The sequence below is a fragment of the Phyllobates terribilis genome, unplaced genomic scaffold (genome assembly GCF_046119375.1).
Source record: "Phyllobates terribilis strain yellow unplaced genomic scaffold, ASM4611937v1 Scaffold_3__8_contigs__length_932513732, whole genome shotgun sequence".
Lineage (NCBI taxonomy): Eukaryota > Metazoa > Chordata > Amphibia > Anura > Dendrobatidae > Phyllobates > Phyllobates terribilis.
This window is the reverse complement of record NW_027362763.1, coordinates 309,028,176-309,048,515: the sequence shown is the minus strand read 5'-3', so window position 1 is coordinate 309,048,515 and position 20,340 is coordinate 309,028,176. Positions and strand designations below refer to the sequence as shown.

Sequence of the window (20,340 nt, the reverse complement as noted above, 5' to 3'; positions counted from 1 at the left end):
ACATACTGATAGGGAATCTAGATTGTGAGCCCCGATGGGGACAGCAACGATAATGTATGTAAAGCGCTGCGGAATATGTTAGCTATATAAAAATAAAGATTATTATTATTATTATTCTTCATCATCCAACCTAACGGAACTGGAGAGGATCTGCAAGGAAGAATAGTGTGAAAAACTTGTTGCATCATTCCCAAGAACACTCATGACTATACTAGCTCAACTGAGCAAAGGGTCTGAATACTTATGACCATGTGGTATTTCAGCTTTTCTTTAATAAATTTGCAAAAATTTCGAAATTTCAGTTGTTTTTTTTGTCAAGATGGGGTGCAGAGTGTACTTTAATGAGAAAAAAAATGAACTTTTTTAGAATTTACCAAATGGCTGCAATGAAACAGAGTGAAACATTTAAAGGGGGCTGAATACTTTCCGTACCCACTGTACCTATTGCTTCCTATGGGTGAAATGTTGCAAAAACGCTGAAAGAATTGAAATGCTGCAGTTTTCCCATTAAATCAGGGAAGAAAAAAAAAAGCGTGCGCATGAGACTTCTGATTATTTTTGATGACATTGTGAAAAGAAGCTTTTAATTTGCATAACAAAAAACGCAAAAAAAAAAAAATTGCAGCAAAAACGCAACGTGTGAACCTAGCATAACAAAAAAAAAAAAAGTGCCAGAATTGCTTTAATGGTCATCCCACCTGCCAAAATAATTAAATAAAAAGTGATCTAAACGTTGCATGCGTCCCAAAAATCGTATGAATAAAAGCTGTGATGGGAAAAAAATATTAATATTTTACTCAGATAGTGCTGTTAACGCCACAGCACTTTACATTGTTATCACTGTTACCATGGAGGCTAAGAATCTAAAATCCATATCAGTATGTCTTTGAAGTGTAGGAGGAAACTCCTGCCTTATGCTGTCCTTGGTGGGACTTAAAACTCAGGACCCCCGTGCTGCAAAGCTACAGTGCTAATCACCTAGCTATCATGTATTTATCATATACAGTGCCTTGAAAAAGTATTCATAACCCGTGAACCTTCCCACATTTTTTCATGCTACATCCACAAACTTAATTGTATTTTATTGGGATTGCATGTAACATACCAAAACACTACGCAGCGAGTATTTGTGAAGTGTAAAGGAAACGATACATGTTTTTCTAAATATTTTAAAAATATAAATCTGTTGAAGATCCCTGTGCTGGTCATGACGATCCTCCTCTGAAAGCAAGCAATACATACGTTTGGTATCGGCATAATCTTACTAACCTGGAGAATCATATTACCAGGTCAGTATTGCCATATAGTGAAGACAGAATAAAAAAAAAAATTGTGGTATTGAATATTTTTTTCAGTTTCAACACACTTCAATTTTTTTACCCGTTTTCTAGTGCATTACATGATAAAATGAATGGTGCCATTGAAAAGTACATTTCGTCCCAAAAAAAAAACAAGCCCACATACGGTCGTATGGATGGAAAAATAAAAAGTTATGGCTCTTGGAAGGGGAGAAAAAAAATGAAAATAAAAAAACTAAACTTAGCAGCGGCGTGATGGGGTGAAGAAGATCTCCCATGAAGTGTATGTAATGTAGTGTCAGTATGTTAAAGGGATTGTCCACAACTAGTGCTTCAGAATTGCTATGTATAGCAAAAATCACTATCTCCTATGAACGCCGACTCAATGCTTGCTTTCACAGGAAGATCCCCTTCTTATTTTATTTTAAATAGAGAAAACTGAAATATCACATGGTCATAAGTATTCAGACCCTTTGCTCAGTATTGAGTAGCACCACCCTTTGGAGCTCATGATTCTCATTTGGTCTGACATGCACTGTGAGCTGTGAGGTCTTATATAGACAGGTGTGTGCCTTTCCAAATCAAGTCCTATCAGTTTAATTAAACACAGCTGGACTCCAATGAAGGAGTAGAACCATCTCAAGGAGGATCACAAGGAAATGGACAGCATGTGACTTAAATATGAGTGTCTGAGCAAAGGGTCTGAATACTTATGACCATGTGGTATTTCAGTTTTTCTTTTTTAATAAATTTGCAAAAATTTCTACATTTCTGTTTTTTTCACTCAAGATGGGGTGCAGAATGTACTTTAATGAGAAAAAAATGAACTTTTTAGAATTTACCAAATGGCTGCAATGAAACAAAGAGTGAAAAATGTAAAGGGGTCTGAATACTTTCCGTACCCACTCTACTCACCTACCGCTGCTCTCTCTGGTGTCCAGCTTCATTCTGCTCCTCTTCTGAGTAACATCACCACTCTTCAGACTCTCCGGGTCACACTGCGCTCTGTGTGACCCACAAGTGGCTTTTACAATGTAAGTCTATGGAGCGTCACAACGAAGCTTGCTTTGTAATAAACTTCTGGCTCACACAGAGCGATCCGGATAGTCAGAAGAGCGGTGAAGACACTTAAAGAAACAGAATGGTGCTGGATACTGGAGAAGATATTAATTGGGTATCACTGTAATAGTATTGATCAATACTATAAAACAAAACTATTTATACCAGCCGGTGAAAGCTGTAAGAAAGAAAAAAAAATAAAAGCAAGTGAGAACTGCTAGTGTTTGTTAAACTATTCTTACAACAACAAAAAACAAACAAACAAACAAAAACTGGTTAGAAAGTCACAACTCTGCCTACGGAAAAATAAGTCTATGTGCCCACGATGCAGAAATGCTGCATATTTTTTCCGCTTCTCCCTGGCAGGAAAAACGCATGTGGATTTTACATGCGTTTTTCCCGCCAGGTAGAAGCGTTTGTCAAGCGTTCTTCACATGCGGGTTATCAATCGCTTTTCCAAGCGATTTTAGAATCACTTGGAAAGTGCTTGACAACTTTGTCGCACTATATAAATCCATGCAACCGGCATGAATTTATATAGTGTGACCAAGAAATAGTTTAAAAAAAAGAATAAGAATGGTAAAAAATAAAGATTATACTTACCTTCCGATGGCCCCCGGTATTATCTCCGCTCCGTCTGGTCTCTTGTATGGGTCGCGGAGGTGTTTAATGACCTGTCGTGACGTCATTGAGTCATGTGACAGGTCACGTGACCGCCGACGTCAGCGGTCGCGTGACCTGTCTGTCACATGACTCATGGCAGGTTCTTCACACCACCGACCGTGAGCCGTACAAGAGACTGGACGCATCACTAAAGAGGCCGGGGAACATCGGAAGGTAAGTATAATCTTTATTTTAAATTTTTTTTTTTTTTTACAGTTTTCTATGGTACTCAGGTCTGGATGAGAGTCTCTTCTTCTACCATCCGCACTTTGAACCGTGTGATAACCGCATGTGCAGATGCAGTGATGCGGATGTCACGCGGTCCAATGCAAGTCAATGGCGGCGATTGCGCTGCGTGTCCGCAAAATTGATGGACATGCTGCATATTTTTCCACAATGATAATCCGCAGCGGAAATTTCTGCAGCATGTGCACAGCACATGCGGATTATCATTGGGGACCATGGGGCACGTATTACCAAGCGTTTTTTAAGCGTTTTCGCTGCGGAAATTCTGCAGCAAAAACTCTTGAAAAACTCATAGTGGGCACGCAGCCTAAGTCTAGGAATAGGGAAAGCCCTCCCAAATTCCTAAAGATTATTGCACGGGGATCCAGTTAAGCAAATAAATATAAGTTGAGGGTGGGAGTCCCTACACAGTCTACCATTGTAGGATTTATTTTAGGAGACATAATAGAGGAACCACAAAATACACTTATACAAGATAAAAGTGCATGCCTGCACAAGTTTGCATCTTACTTTTTTGGAGGTCATTTATTGTGTTTTGCAAAAAACTTATCTTTTCAATGGTTTTAAGATGCCACATATTCCCTGACACAAATACATATTTCAAGGGGACTGGTCAATTGTAGTGAAACCTTTTATAATTAGCTGCTTTTTAGACTGATGCAAAAGCCTGGGATTCCTGAGAATAAACCCTGAAGATTAAGGTTATGTTCACACATCATGCTTTTTTTTTGCGTCACAAATCTGCAGCAAAACCTGATCTGTGTCAGGAAAGAAGCTGCGTTAAAAACACGGGTTTTGCTGCGTTTTATTTTTTGCAGAATTGTGCCTCTTGTTCATGCTTTGTCTCTTATGCATGTACATAAAGTTCAGCGAAAAAAAAAATCTCATTCTGGTCTGGTTGGGGAGGTGAATTGTTCAGGAATAGTTTAACAAACTCAATGCACTGCCAGTGTGTATGACACTATTTACTTTCACACTATGGGGTCTGCCATTCAGTTGCCCAGGCATTGTTCAATCTTACACCTAGCTCAGCTAATGTTTTCACTGTACACTTCACTAATTTAATTAAACACTCCTTATAAAAACTACCATCTCAGTGACCAAGACAAAATGGTAAAAATCACAAAAATAAATGAGTTTCACATACTGTTGTACTTGCTTATTTTCTCTAAATATGCAGAAAAACCTGATAGCTATGTTCACACATGTTTTTTTCAGCGTTTTTGACTACCCATTACTTCCTATGGGTGAAAAAACGCTGAAAAAAAACAAAGTGACATGCTCTATTTTCCAAAAAAGGCTGCAAGGCACAAAATACGCAACAACAAAAAAAAAAACATGGTATGAACGGAAAATTCTGGTTTCTCAGACTTTGCTGGTACTGCAAAAGGCAGCCAAAAATTTGCATACAAATCTGCAGCAAAAAACACTGAAAAAACCTATGATGCATGAACGTAGCCTTATTCTTTAGGCCGAAGCGTGAATCTAGTCACTGAAACTAGTTGAATTAATCGAACCTCATGATGCTGTTAGTTCGGGTTAGAAGACCCTCGATAAAGCAAGAGCTTTTAGGCGTAATATTGCCACATTACTATTGACTGAATAAAAAGAAAAAAAAAGTATTAAAAAAAAAGAATTATAGTGATATTTGTCTCAATTGTGGCTAAATCGTGCCACATTAAATCACCCTTTGTATCTGACCCAAGACCATTCCCGGAGCAGGAAACAAAAAAAAAAAAAAAAAGAGAAACACCACAAATCATCATATGTAAACACATTGCCATATAATTAGTCTCCAAAGAATGGTTATCAAGAACAAGAATTACCGGTACATACTCTCCAGCACAAATTGAGCAATTCTACCAAATGTGAAAGGTTTGTTTTCTTTTTAAACACACAAGCAAGGACAGATCTAGTATTGGGTATCACCGGTTTTCCACAATTTACTGGTTGTACTTGTTACCTTATGTGTACAAGAAAAGCATGTTAAAATGGAAGACGTTTTTTGATTGGTGGCTATAGGAAACTGCAAATTGCACTAGTGTTACCCAATATAGTGTAACGTGGCAGTTCAGGTCTGTGGTTTTTGAATCTCAAAAAAAAACACACAAAAAAAAGACATCTCATCTTCGATCCTAGCTCATTCAGGTGTGTGGATCCATGAAAACTCGTACAGCACTCAGATGCTACCGAGTGCGGTCTGTTTTTTTTTGATAGCTAAAGTTTTTCCTATCTCCAGTTTTTTGTTGAATAAGGATTGTAAAAACTGGAAGATGAGCAAAAGAAAAGTCAAACTACCCTGGTCCAGTATCCAGTTCAAGCCTCACTGGAAGCCATACCTGGGCAGTGGTCATGTCTGCGCTGGCAAACAAAGCGCCCGTACTGCTTACTAGACCACCACAGAGTTCAACTAGAGGGTTGTGCTGCAACGTAAAGATGTCACAGAGGCCTAGTGTTGAGCGAGTATGTTCTATTAACCCTTTCGCCGAGTATGCTCGGGCCGAGCTCCGAGTATTTATAGTTGCTCTGTCTATTTCTTACACATTCCTCCCATGTAATAAAGCTGTCAAACAGTTGCAAATCATGCACACGGGAGCGATTTAACCTCATCACCGAGCAGCTATAAATACTCGGCCCGAGCATACTCGGACAGAACATACTCGCTCAACACTACAGAGGCCCAGTAAATAGCAAAGGTGCCCAGAATGCTAGCCAGAAGATTGCCGGGGCAGGAGTGAACAGTGCCCTGGGGCCAGGCTGCCACAGATGAGCAAACTGGATGCCGGAGCAAGGGAGTTAGAACCTTTCTGCTAATTTCTGATACACTTGATGAAAATTGTTTTTATTTTTGTGAATAAGAGAACAATCACTGATGACTAAATGAGGCCTAAGGGGAAAATTGATCAAGAATAACGTTTTGCGACATTGAAGCTATAGCCTATTGGATTAAGGTGTAATAAATTAATTAAAAGGCTTATCTTTTCGGCTCTGTGTGGCAAAAGAACATGTACATTGGAGTACACTTTAGCTGAAAGCCACATTATAGTAAATTTGTCATGCAATGGAAGGAAAAGTCCCTTTTCTAAAACTAATAAAATGATATATTTATACACAAATACACATTTATTTTTCTCGCTCTCAATATATATAATAAGTACAAGCAGAAAAAAAAAACGAATAACGCAGGAGGCCATGCTAATCTGGCCATTACAGACCCTTACATGTCAAAATATTCTGCTTGTAAAATGCAGAAAGAAGCAATAGTCTAATAAAGGGTCTTGACAGAACACATATCAGATGCACTATTCGTTGGATGAATTATCTAGACATTCCAGAAAACGCCTGTTTTAACAGCTGTAGCTAAATATCTGGTCAAGTGTGCCTGCACCTGTGACTGTTCATCCAGGGCAGACTATCCTATGCCATATATATACCACTTATGCTCTGACTTCCTGCTTAGTTACAAGATCTGTTTACATCCAGTCACATCCTTAAGATAGTCAGAGAAACCCAACTATAAGGCCTCAATCAGACGTCAGTTTTTCTCATGCACGAGAAAAACAAACAGATTTTCTCACAGACCCATAGACTTTGCATTGCCAATTTTGATCCAACTCTTGGATCAAAATCAGACATGTCTGCATAATTTTGCGTGGACCGCAAAAAATCACGGACATGTGAACGGTCCCATAGGCTACCACAGGTATAAAAGTGCTATCCGTGAAAACCAGCGATAGCACTTGTATATGAAAATCAAACATCTGAATCAGGCTTAAGAGTTGAAAACTGTTTTAGATAAAAAAGAAGCAAATATATTTTAAATTATGCTTTTAAATACTCCAAGATGCATCAGCAATTTTCTCAAATTAAAAAAAAAAAAAAAAAAAATGGAAAGCTTCCTTTAGCCATTTCAATGCTAAAAAGAGAGCACATGGATAGTATCTGTGTGCAGTTTGAGATTTTAACAGACCCATAGACTTGTATTTGTGATTTTTGATTCATGAATCCATCAAAACAGGACACACTGCCTTAGAAAATACACGGACATGTGAATTCCTCAATAGATTCGAATAGGGACATGGTTCTGTGAAAGGCCTCATTCAGATGTCAATTTTTCTCATGTGATCGCCATCTGTATTTTTCACAGGTAGCACTTGTACCTTTGATAGTCTATAGGCTAGTTCACATGTCCGATTATTTTCCTCGGGCCCTGCAAAAATCTCAGACTTGACAGAAGTATTGGACCAAACTCAACAATGTATCCATTAAAAAAAGAACTGCCCTGCACCGAGCAGTCACGGACAATTCCTACCTGCGATTCTGCTTCATGTGCCATCACGTCCACAGGGCATCTCTGCTGATGTCATGCAGGCTGACCGCAAGCTCTCCACTGCATAATTGAGGGGAGCTTTCGGTCATTCAGCATGACGCCAGCAGTGACAGCCCCATCGACAGCAGAGTAGAAGTGAGAGCTGCTCTGTTCACGAGAAGTCAAATGAAGCCAGAAAATCGTTGCCTGATCTGGAACACATTGTCACAAGACAGAACAGGCAAGTACAAGTGCTTCTCATTACATTAGAATATCATCAAAAAGTTTATTTCAGTTCTTCAATACAAAAAGTGAAACTCATTATATTATATAGAGTCATTACAAACAGAGTGATCTATTTCAAGTGTTTATTTCAGCAGTCTTCCCCATGATTGTGGAGTCTACTCAAACAGAATAAGGGACCTTTTTAAATTCTTGTCGGCAGAGGGAAGCATGAAGTGCTCTAAAACTTCCTTATAGACGGCTTCGCCGACTTTGGTCTTGATAAAACACAGTGGACCTACACCAGCAGATGACATGGCTCCCCAAACCATCACTGATTGTGGAAACTTCACACTAGACCTCAAGCAGCTTGGATTGTGGCCTCTCCACTCTTCCTCCAGACTCTGGGACCTTGATTTCCAAATGAAAATTGGAACTCTGGGACCTTGTGGAGTGTGTCAATGACTGCCTTCTGGACATCTGTCAAGTCAGCAGCCTTCCCCATGATTGTGGAGCCTACTGAAACAGACTAAGGGACCTTTTTAAATGCGTAGGAAGCCTTTGCAGGTGTTTTTTGTTAATTATTTCAATTTACTGAGATGACTTTTGTGTTTTCATTGGCTGTAAGCAATAATCAACATTAACAGAAATAAATGAATACTTGAAATAGATCACTGTTTGTAATGACTATGTAATGAGTTTCACTTTTTGTATTGAAGAACTGAAATAAATAAACTTATTGATGATATTCTAATTTAGTGAGAAGCACTTGTAGTTAAACATCATAGTCAAGGATAATACCTTAAAAGCTCAGCCACAAACTCCAATTAAAAATGTACATGTACAAGATGTGAGTTTGAATTCACTTTTAGGCTATTTTTATGGCTTTTAAATTGACATCTGATGACAATTTCTATTTGGCCATACAATATAATTTTTTTGGGTGTGCAAAAATAACCACAAGATGTAAATTATCCGAAGTTTTGCTTCAGATTTGTTGCGTAAAAAAACCCCAACATGCGTGAACATAGCCTTACAGTGCGTATAATGTGAGGAATCATAAGTCTGCAGTCACACAGAAACTGTAGACTTGTAACTTAAGACTAAACAACCCCTTTAACACAGTGACAAGTAACAACCTATGTAATTTCCCATGGAGTAACATTTAAGATGTTGTTCATATAATGTATGGGCAAAACGGTAAAAAAAGAATCTGTCACATTACCAAACATAAAAAACAAAACAAACTGCTAGCATACCTTAATTGCTTCCCAATTTTTTATGTCTGCATCTGCTACCATCATTGCGGTTTTTGCTACCCAATAAGTAAAAGGGGTTTTCCAATCATACAATAGTATATTGTTAGGATATGTAGTACCATCACTAATCAAATTGATGACTTTATGATTAGTGAGAGCACTACATCTATGATGCCCAGTGTTCCTGAGATTGAAGGGGACACATATATGGGAAAGGAGGGGCGCTAAATCAGCTAAGACACCACTCAAACTCATTGGAAAATTCTATCATTTTTAGAATGTTATGAGGCTTGGCTTACACATTGTTGCCGCACCCATGGGTGCCCGTATGGAAATCGTTAAGGTCTTCTGACTAGCTAAGAGTTTTATTGTTAATTCACTGTTCTTCCTGATCATAAAGACGAGGCCTAGCTGGTTTGTTCTCTTTCCTGGGCAATGGTGCTTCCAGCCACTTGCTACACGGAACAGTAGCAGCAGGTGAACAAACATGTCTCGTTGTTTCTCAAAATTGTGGGGTCCAAGAGAACAGACCAACATTAAATGGGTTGTCTGGTCTAAAACTACTCTATGTGACTGCAGACTTGTGAATCACATCGAGTACTGTCAGGATTTTCCGGTGCCAGCATCGGGATTTGCGGTCATATGACCGCAAGCATGCAATATGCATACTCCTGGCCACAATCCAACTAGTCTGTTTCTGGCCTCCACACCCATCTAGTCGGATTGTGGCCGGGAATATTCATAATCGAATACTTGCAGTCATATGATCACCGTTCCCGGTGTGCGACGTATGCGTACTGTGAGGATTCACAAGTTTGCAGTTACAGAATGACTGTAATTAAAGAAAACGCAGCACTACTGGACCTGGGTGCATGAGTTGGGTCCAAAGCCTTGAGATATCGCGATAACCTCAGCACACCAAATGGTATATTTGATATTTTTATTTGCAGTCCACAGTAAAAGACGTTTCGGTCGACAGGACCTTCATCAGTGTACAAATTACTGGGAGGAGGATAAGGAGGGAGATGTGTCCCAGTGCAGGGATTCCTTAGGTGCCTTCAAATTCGTGGATGGTGCTGCATAAACCGCGGTATCCACCGCTGGTAACCTTATCCTCCTCCCAGTAATTTGTACACTGATGAAGGTCCTGTCGACTGAAACGTCTTTTACTGTGGACTGAAAATAAAAATATCAAATACAGATTGACTGTAGACCTGTAGTTTTAGACATGACAACCCCTTTAAAGTCAACATACAAGATGGGAAAACCCTTTAATGAATATATTTACAAGTGGGTGTTCTCCACATCTAAATACACGGAAATAGACCTGAGCCGCACTGTCACTGTTCAATCAACATGGACCAAGATAATGAAGTCTCATCTTCTGTTAGCAGTGTTTGCTTGTGGTCCTATAACTTCCCTGAAGCTGCGTTAGCTAGTGCAAGCTATTGGATCCTCACTTTGCTGCAATCAAGAAATTAACTAGGACAGATCCAGGGGCCAGATAAGATGGATCAACTATATGCCATAGATTTGTATTTTTCGATTCCTTGATTTCTATTGTTAGAGCAAAATGTTTATTTTTTGCACCAAATAGTATACCAGCCTACTCCAGACAAAGCTGTCAGGCACATGCCAGAAGTATGTGCTCCTTATAAAGAATGGTTAGTAATGTGTTTTTCACCATTTATAGAGCAGGCAAATGGCTCAAATTTGTTTCCAATATGGGCATAACACATCCAGAGGTCAGTGTTCACTTGTGTACTACACTGACACTGCCACTGTCCATAGCGGATTTCTGCAATGGCCAATAGAGGGGTGTCCTGGACAGCGGACCAAACGCTGTGCTCCAGTGAGGAATATAAATGGTGCTGCCCATTGCAGAAATCATTTTTAATGAAATAACAGAAAATAATAAAATACTATTTAAGTCAACAGAAATGTCAGAAACACATCCAATAATGTAAAACCACACACTGAGGGAAGCCGGCTTATAAATAGAAAAGCCAACACATTTCAAAGAGCTGACAATGTGCCTCAGGATGGGAGAGCGACGGGAACAGCTGAAATACTTTGTACTGAAACTCTCACCTCCCTGTGGTAACATACTTTAGGCTCCTGTCTTGTTCCATAGAAGCAGTGACGTGTTACAAATTATTGTACAGATCCATATCTGTGCTGAGTTAAAGGATTATTATCACCGAGCAATATATTAAAGTAAGGCCCTGTTCACATATCACTAACTCCGGCCCCCCTACCTCCACATGTGTGGGATACAATGAGCATATTCCTTGACCTATACCTCCAAAAGTATGTCACCATAGGTATATCTTTCATATCTTGATTGTTAAATCTTATTGTAAAAAATGTTCTTTTTTTTCCCCATGTAGAAAAGTGTAGCAGAACATACTGTCCTACAAAGTAAAATATGACATACTGGCACACTGTAGGCCAGAAAGAGACTCGGAGTACAATGTGCGCATGGGACCTTATGCATTTGGTATGAGGAGCCTTTCTTTCATGTTCACCAAATGTGATAAAACAAAATGTAAACAGACAGCAAAAACAACTGTAGACACATGTATTTTGTACTCCTCCAAGGTCCATAAGCACAAATAGTTTATGCTTTACCACAAAATGAAGGGATAATATCACAACCAACATTTAATCACCTATCTACATGAAAGGTGGCAAGCAGTGCTGTGGAGTCGGTGTCTATTTTGGTGGTGTCAAAGTCGGTATAAAATGAACCGACTGACTCCTAAAATATATAATAAATTGGGTACAGTAGTTCAATGGAGTATGTGCTGAATACATTTTCACAAGAATTTGGGAAAGTTCTGAAATGTCCTATTTGCCTGTTCTATTCCTGATCTAAGGATCTCTGCTTTCAGTTGAGATGAATCTGTGCTGCACTTTATGTACACGCTCAGTGGTGAGGCCGGGCTATGGAGTCAGGGATATTGAGGAGTCTCAGTCGGTGGTTTGGCTTACTGACTCCACAGTCCTGGTGGCAAGTGTACGATCACTGGGGATTCTAGCGCTGGGTCCCATAAAAAGAGAGTGGTCCTTATGCCAGTGTGAGGGAAGTGGTAGACAGTATGCGCAACCACACCTCCATCCAGGGGAGGGCAAGGAGCATAGTTCTCCGGATTTGTGAGGGTCGCAGTGGTCGGATGCCCACACATTATTACCTGTAGAAAGGTGATACATATTGTTTGTATGATAACCCCTTCAATGTATGGGGTGAAGGGCTTCAATGGTGTATACTGAAAAGGTCATGAAGGAAACTGAGGGTTAATCGGGAGTATAAAAAGTAAAAACAAAACCCCACAATGATCTTTAAATATGAAAGCCACGGTTCAACGGCGATGTGCGATAAGTTTGGTATTTACACAGATTCCAGATCTGCACCAATTTGCTGTTTGTTACTAGAAACAAGTGACACAGGATTATTACCAGACACCTATAAAAGTTACAATAAAAAAGACATTTTCCCCTACATAAAATTACAGTGCACTACCTGGTGTAATAACTACACTTCCCTGAAAGCAAAGTACAATTACATAGCAAAGAATGCTGGGAGATTTCTACACTGAAGCCTGCAGAATTCTTGAAGGGAACCTGTCATGTTGAAAATGATATCTGATCTGAAGGCAGGATGTTATAGAACAGGAGGAGCTGAGTAGACGGATAAAAACTATTCCTTGGGGTAGAAATGAACACTAAGAGCCATCGAAGAAACTTTCAAAGACATCAGTAAGAAATAATTATGTTAGGCCGTGTTCACATGCAGCAGTCACAATGTGACGAAAAGCATAGCAGTTCTGTGTGGCTGTGGCCTTTTTACAGCTTTCCTGTACAATCATTTAATCTTATAGGTAAACAACCGTTTCCTTGGAAGACAAAACGACTGAATATGGAAACAGTGGGAAGACGGAGGTATTGGGCCACTGTGGTTATCAGCCGCAGTGTGAACTGTGATTTAAACAGGTCCAGCTGCCAAGAGTCAAAAACACAGGAACGCTGGTGTTATTTGCGGTGTTATCTGCTGTCGTACAGGAGGGCTAGTATGTAGGGCTCTTCAAGTGAAAACGTCTGCTGGTGCTGACCACAGGGGATAAAAAAAAAACATTTTGATACTATGATACAGTATACCAATGTCTCAGTGAGGTCACTCACAGTAAAGCCACATTCACACGTTCAGCATTTTACATCAGTATTTGTTAGCCCAAACCAGAAGTGGAATGATCAGAAGAAAAGTATAATAGAATCACTTCTGCATTTCTCACACATTCCTGGTTTTGGCATACTAATACTGATGTAAAAATACTGACCAAATACTGATCACGAAGCTTGTGTAACTGGAGAACAGCCGATGCGTTACTCCTAGTAGTGCTACTCCATTAGTAATTGGTGTTGTGAAAGGAAATGGGTAAAAGTTGATGCTTACAAACACCTTATGGTTTCCTAGCAAAAGCTGTATCAACTAACAAACCCTGACAAAAAGTGCACAAAGGGTGAGGATTTGAAAAGTGAAAGCCAGGTTACCCGGCATGAGAATGAATGAGGAGGCGGACGACGACCTCTTCTGTTACTGTATGCACAGACTCTTGGCAACACCATGTCAGCAGTGCCTAGCCACTACAAGCATTACCAGGAGCAGGGATTAATCATAGTGGGTGTAGGTTAATCATAGTGGGTGTAGGAGGGGGCCCCGCGCAGGACAGGGGGGTAGGGGGGGGGGGCGCGCAGGACAGATCCCGCACAGGACAGGGGGGGGGGGGGCGCAGGACAGATCCCGCACAGGACATGGGGGGGGGGGCGCAGGACAGATCCCGCACAGGACAGGACAGGGGGGGGGGGGAGCGCGCAGGTCAGATCCCGCACAGGACAGGACGGGACGGGACGGGGGGAGCGCGCAGGTCAGATCCCGCACCGGACAGGGGGGGGGGGGGGAGCGCAGGTCAGATCCCGCACCGGACAGGGGGGGGGGGGGGGGGGGAGCGCAGGTCAGATACCGGACAGGGGGGGGGGGGGGAGCGCGCAGGTCAGATCCCGCACCAGACAGGGGGGGGGGGGGAGCGCGCAGGTCAGATCCCGCACCGGACGGGGGGGAGCGCGCAGGTCAGATCCCGCACCGGACAGGGGGGGGCCCGCGCAGGTCAGATCCCGCACCGGACAGGGGGGGGGGCCCGCGCAGGTCAGATCCCGCACCGGACAGGGGGGGGGGCCCGCGCAGGTCAGATCCCGCACCGGACAGGGGGGGGGGCCCGCGCAGGTCAGATCCCGCACCGGACAGGGGGGGGGCCCGCGCAGGTCAGATCCCGCACCGGACAGGGGGGGGGCCCGCGCAGGTCAGATCCCGCACCGGACAGGGGGGGGGCCCGCGCAGGTCAGATCCCGCACCGGACAGGGGGGGGGGCCCGCGCAGGTCAGATCCCGCACCGGACAGGGGGGGGGCCCGCGCAGGTCAGATCCCGCACCGGACGGGGGGGGGCCCGCGCAGGTCAGATCCCGCACCGGACAGGGGGGGGGGGGCCGCGTAGGTCAGATCCCGCACCGGACAGGGGGGGGGGGCCCGCGCAGGTCAGATCCCGCACCGGACACAGGGGAGGCCCGCGCAGGTCAGATCCCGCACCGGACACAGGGGAGGGGGGGGGGGCCCACGCAGGTCAGATCCCGCACCGGACAGGGGGGGGGGGCCCGCGCAGGTCAGATCCCGCAGGATAACGGATACGTAGTAAGATCCCATTAGACTCCATCCAAACTACACAGGCTTTGATTGTTGTCCCCAGTAAATGCAGCCCAGCACCGGTCTCTGCATCCAGCACAAATGTAGTGGACGAGTTGGACATGGCGAAGGTCCCTGCACACAACTCCGGCGCAGGCAGTGGTACCCATGATGCTTCCTCACTTGTCGGCCGATATCCCAACATATCGCTCATCATCTGCCGCTCACCAGGCCCAATCCCGATCTACAAGGGACATAGTGCCCCCCGCCAGCCCGGAGATCAGCCCCGACCTCCGCATCACAATGCCCCCTCCACACCGCAGAGCAGCCGCCGCGGCCTCCTCCTGCCGCCCGCAGAGCCCACAGATCCCAGCTCGCCCACGGCCGCCGGCTCCGTCCTGTGCTGCGGTGTGCCCGGCCTGTGCCCGCCCGCTGCCCGCGCCATTCCAGTCACCGGCCTATGTATTCCCGTTACCTTGTAGAAAGCTCCGTTAGAGCCGCGCACTTCCACCGTCAGGTCCTCCATGTTGGAAACGCAAAGGGCGATGGGAAGGATTTCTAGAAAGTTTCTGCGTCACCCAAGGAGGGAGGGAGAGATTCTGGGGGAGGGGAGAGGAAGGGGAGGAGACCCCGTAGTCAGTACAGGGAGACAGTAGTGTTGGGCTGTGTGCTGAGGAGCGGGTAGGTCGGAGAGGTGCGCGTTATTATTATGGCGGGAACTAGTGAGGTGTCTGCGCGTCCATGAGGTGGTGACACCACCAGAGGCCCGGGATGATGGAGGAGGAGGGCTGGTGTTTCCTGCCCAACATGGACTATGGAGGCGGGAACCCTGTGCCACAGAGTCCTGCAAGTGTGACTGCCTAAATATAGCTGCTGCCTCCCGGGCCCTAAATAGCCTTTAGTGTCACGTATCCCAGGAGCCTCCGGGTACACATGGCTGAGGTAACAGCATCGCCTCATGGCTTGTTAGTGGACCTGGTACTCCAAGGCTGTGGGGTGTGAGGCCACCAGCACCACTGGATATCGTACTCCCATCTTATCTGACCCTTTATATGGAGCGACACCGCACACAATCCGCGGTTTCTGGCCCATTTTAGGAGTAAAAGGTGCAATGTAGAAAACAGACCTGTTGCTAAATAGATGCAAACTGGTATGGAATGGACCCTTGACACTAATGGCGGCCGTCTGAGTTCTGCTTTGTCTTATTTTTCTTTATAATGGAACAAAAGTTTCCACGTCGTGCGAATTTTTGCTCTATTCAGTCAGTGGGCTTAAAGGGAAAATGTCACCAGAAGTGATGCTATTAACCTGCAGATATGGGGTTAATCTGTAAATTATTATGCTGGCCGGCGCCTGCACGCACCTGAATGCAGTGGGGAGGAAATGAACTTTATTCTCCCTGCCAGCATTCGGTGTTCGGTCACGGATACAGACTACAGGGCGGCGGCTGTAACTGCGCCCCCGGCCCTGACTGACAGCCAGCCACAATGCAGAGGGAGTGTCGGTCAGGGCCGGGGGCGCAGTTACAGCGGCCACTCTGTATCCGTGACCGAACACCGGCAGGGAAAATTAAAGTTAATTTTCTCCCCACTGCATTCAGCTGCATGCAGGCGCCGGGCAGCATAATAATGCTGTTAACCTGCAGATTAACCGCATTTCTGCAGGGTAATAGTGTCATTTCTGATGACAGGGCCCCTTTAAGCTATTACTATGGGCATACAGGTGATAGAATTGTTAAAATAGTCCCACCTGTATGCCTCATAGCTGCTGCCTTGTTGCTAAGAAATAGAGTTTTAATCTTTTATGTTAATTAGTTCTTCCAGGCTCTGGGGCTGCAGGTTCCTCTCAGCTTCCATCTCACAAGCAGCCAGGGCTGCGATATTGATGCAGATCAGCAGAGCTTAGAGAGAAATAAACAATGTGTTTGCAAGAAGACAAATTTCAGTTCTCCTCTTCTGTATTAGTTACTTGTCTCACACTGGTATCTCCTCCTTTTATTTAAAACAAGCTCTGGGTCCAGAGTTATCTTCCAGACAACATCCTCCCCATTTCCGGGAAGAGGTCATTTATATAAAGTTGATTTCTCAACAACAAGGCACCGGATATGAGGCAGACAGGTAGGACTTTTTTCTGCAGTCTATAACCTGTGTGCCCATATTACTAGTTTAGATAGGTCAAATGTGGGGACAGATTCCTTTTAACCTTGCATCAGGCGCAACGAACAGGCACAGCTCATTAAGTCTATGTTCACTTGTTGTGTTTTTGCAGAGTTTTGTTTAATGCAAATTTTAAGCTGCGTTTAAAGGGGATATCCGGGACTTTATATAAAAAAAATGCTTAAGCACTAACAGGCAGGTAATTGCAACTTACCCGCCTATTGTTCCCGGTGCCGTTCTTCCCCAGCATAGAGCAGTCACAGACCACTCCTTCCGGGATTCTGAAACCTCTGCTGACTTCAGGTCTACACAGCAGAGGCTTCTTTTCCGCTTCGCTTTGTCGACTGGGTGGGACTTCTGACGTTTGACTGCCGGTTCCCCGCTGCCTAACTGGGGGAGCCGGCAGTCAATCAGAATGACGTTGGAAGTCACATCGCAGATGCTGCTGAATCCACGGCAGGAGCCGTCTGTGACCGATCTGTGCCGAGGAAGAACGGCGCCGTTCACAACAGGCAGGTAAGTTGCAATTGCCAGCCTGTTAGTACTTAGCCAGATTTTTTGTTCATCCCTAAAGTCCTGGGTATACCCTTTAGGCTATGTGCCCACGATGCAGAAATGCTCAGGATTTTTTCCTGAGCGTTTCTGCATCTTCCTGGCAGAAAAAACGCATGCGGATTGTACATGCGTTTTTCCTGCCAGGGACATGCGGATGTGAAGCGTTCTTCACATGCATTTCCGCATGCGGGTTGACAAGCGCTTTCCAAGCGATTTTAGCATCACTTGGAAAGTGCTTGACAACTTGGTCACACTATATAAATCCATGCAAAAGGCATGGATTTATATACTGTGACCTTAAAGAATGGTATAAAATAAATCTATACTTACCTTCTGATGGCCCCCGCAGTCCTGCTTCGCTCCGTCCTGGCTTGCCGGCAGCTCGCGGTGCACTACACTGAAGGACCTGCCGTCACATGACTATGACGTCAGAGCAGGGCCTTCAGTCCACCGCGAGTTGCCGGCAAGTAAAGACAAGGAGAGCGGGGGCTATCAGAAGGTAAATATAACATTTATTTCCAGTACGTCCCCATGACAGCACCATAGGAGGAGTAATCCCATATCCTATGTAGGGACAGGAAGCACAAGAGGTTAAAAGCCCTCCCACCCCCAACCTCAGTGTTTTTCCTGTCCCTACACAGGACAGGGAGTACAGGAGGAGCACTGGTGCAGGAGCACTAGAGAAAGTTTACCTCAAGGGACCCCGGGGGATCGGAGGGGCCGTGGCTCTCTCCTTCCCGCCGTCAAGCAGGTCCTGGGCCAACACTCCCTGTCGGGAGTCCCTCAGCCCTCCGGTGGGCTGGAGCCTCCGGGTTCCGCTTCCCCATCGCGGGGCTCTCGGCGTCCGGCTCTGGGTGGGTCCGGCTTCTCCCGGCTCCAGGACCGCCCGGCGTCGAAACCGGAAGTCCGGAGATGACGACTTCCGGTGGCGCTCGCGGGGGAAATTCAAACCGTGGTTAGACCAGACGCCAGGGAGCAGGAGAAAATGACAGGACGACCAGGTAAGGTATAAGAAGGGGGGCTGGGGAGCAGCAAAGGCACTCTTACAGCTTTGGCACCCCTGGCAGTACAATGGCAGATATGTCACACCCTGATACCCTCCCTGGATCGCCCCGCAGTCATGTAAGTGTACCATTACCCCTTTTTATATGGCTATTGGGGCTTACGCTTACCAGGCCCTCCTTATTTTTTATAGGATGTCTCTGGGCAATTACCACCTCCTTCTGAGAAAAAGAATACAGGGAAAAAGGCCACAGTAAAATCCAAGAGGTGCCTGGATTGTAACATCAGACTTCCCGACTTATACAAAATGTCTATGTGCTGAATGTAGAGCCTCCATGCTAAAGGAGGAGCACGGGGCTTTATTAAATGAGATGTGCAGTATAATTAAAGAAGTTCAGGCTTCTATCACGTCTCTGCAGCCCCCAGGTTCAGGATGTCCAGGGCCCCAAAAGACCCAGAGAAGATATAGCACCATCTTTTGAGGGTGAAATCGACCAATCTGGCGACTCTGACAGTGAGACCATTAGTCCACCTCAGGGTAGGGAACGGAAAAGATACATGTTCCACTCAGATGGTATGAATATTCTTCTACGAGCAGTCCGAAACACGATGCAGGTAGAGGAAACTGAGCAGAAACATTCAGGATGAGATGTTTGGTGGTCTTAAAACCCAGAGATCCATGGTTTTTCCTGTGAATGACATGATGCTAGAGGAATGGGAGGATGCGGAGAAGAGACTCTCTATACCACGAGACTTCCGCGCCCGACTATCTTTTGACCCAGAAGACACCAATGTGTGGGACACTATTCCTAAAATGGACGTCCCGGTGGCTAAGGTGGTCAAGAAAACCTCTATCCCCTTTGAAGACTCGTCAGGACTTAAAGATCCTATGGATAGGAAGGCAGATGGACTTTTGAAAAAAGCCTGGAAAGCTTCAGTGGCAATTATTAAATCTAATGTCGCTGCTACATCTATTGCCAGATCCATGAGAGTCTGGCTAGAAGAGCTAGAGAGTCACCTACGAGATGGCACCCCGAGGGAATCTCTCCTTCAATCATTGCCCCTATTAAAAATGGCAACAAATTTTCTGGACGACGCTTCAGCGGAATCGGTCAGATTTGCGGCCAGAAATAATGCGCTTTCGAACTCAGGCCGTAGAGCTGTTTGGTTAAAAACATGGTCTGGAGATAAAGCTACTAAGAACAAGCTGTGCTCCATTCCATATTCAGGGCTCAGATTATTCGGCCCTGTACTTGATGACATTCTAGAAAAAGCGTCCGATAAAAAGAAGGACTTCCCTAAGGAGAAAAAGGAGCAGCCCTTTCGTAAACCGTTCCCCTCCCGTAAATATAACACGCAGAAAAAAGGGGGGTCCACAAGCTGGAGTTTTAATAAGGGGAACAAAGATAAAAGATACCAGCCCAGTACTAGTTCCCATCAAAAACGACAATGACTGTCAGAGTAGGGGGGCGATTAAAGTTTTTCAGAAACAGTTGGCATCGGGTAACTCAAAATCCCTGGATACTAACAACTATAGCGCAGGGTTACAGGATAGAATTTTCTCAAAATCCCTCTCAAAAATTCCGCCTGATGAGAGGTTCCCCTACCTCTCTTTCCCGTCTTCAGGCAGACATAGAGAAGCTGCTACATCAGAGGGTTATTGTGCCAGTTCCAGAACACGAACAACATCAGGGCCATTACTCCTCTCTGTTTTCAATAAAGATACCATCAGGGGAGTTGCGTGCGATTATCAACCTGAAACCCCTAAACCGATGGGTCCGCTATAAGAAATTCCGCATGGAATCAGTAAGATCAGCCATCCCTCTAATAGACATGG

The 20,340-nt window shown here is 44.5% G+C and overlaps 1 protein-coding gene across 2 annotated transcripts in view; it reads right to left on the bottom strand.

Annotated features, from left to right (window-relative positions):
* Positions 1–15,412, bottom strand: part of FXR1 (FMR1 autosomal homolog 1) — a 65,894-nt gene extending 50,482 nt beyond the window's left edge. For both annotated transcript variants that reach the window (XM_073674974.1, XM_073674975.1), the window contains exon 1: positions 15,266–15,412. In XM_073674974.1, coding sequence (XP_073531075.1) covers positions 15,266–15,316 — 51 coding nt within the window. In that variant the 5' untranslated portion in view covers positions 15,317–15,412. The remainder of the gene's footprint in view (positions 1–15,265) is intronic.
* Positions 15,413–20,340: the final 4,928 nt, after the last annotated feature.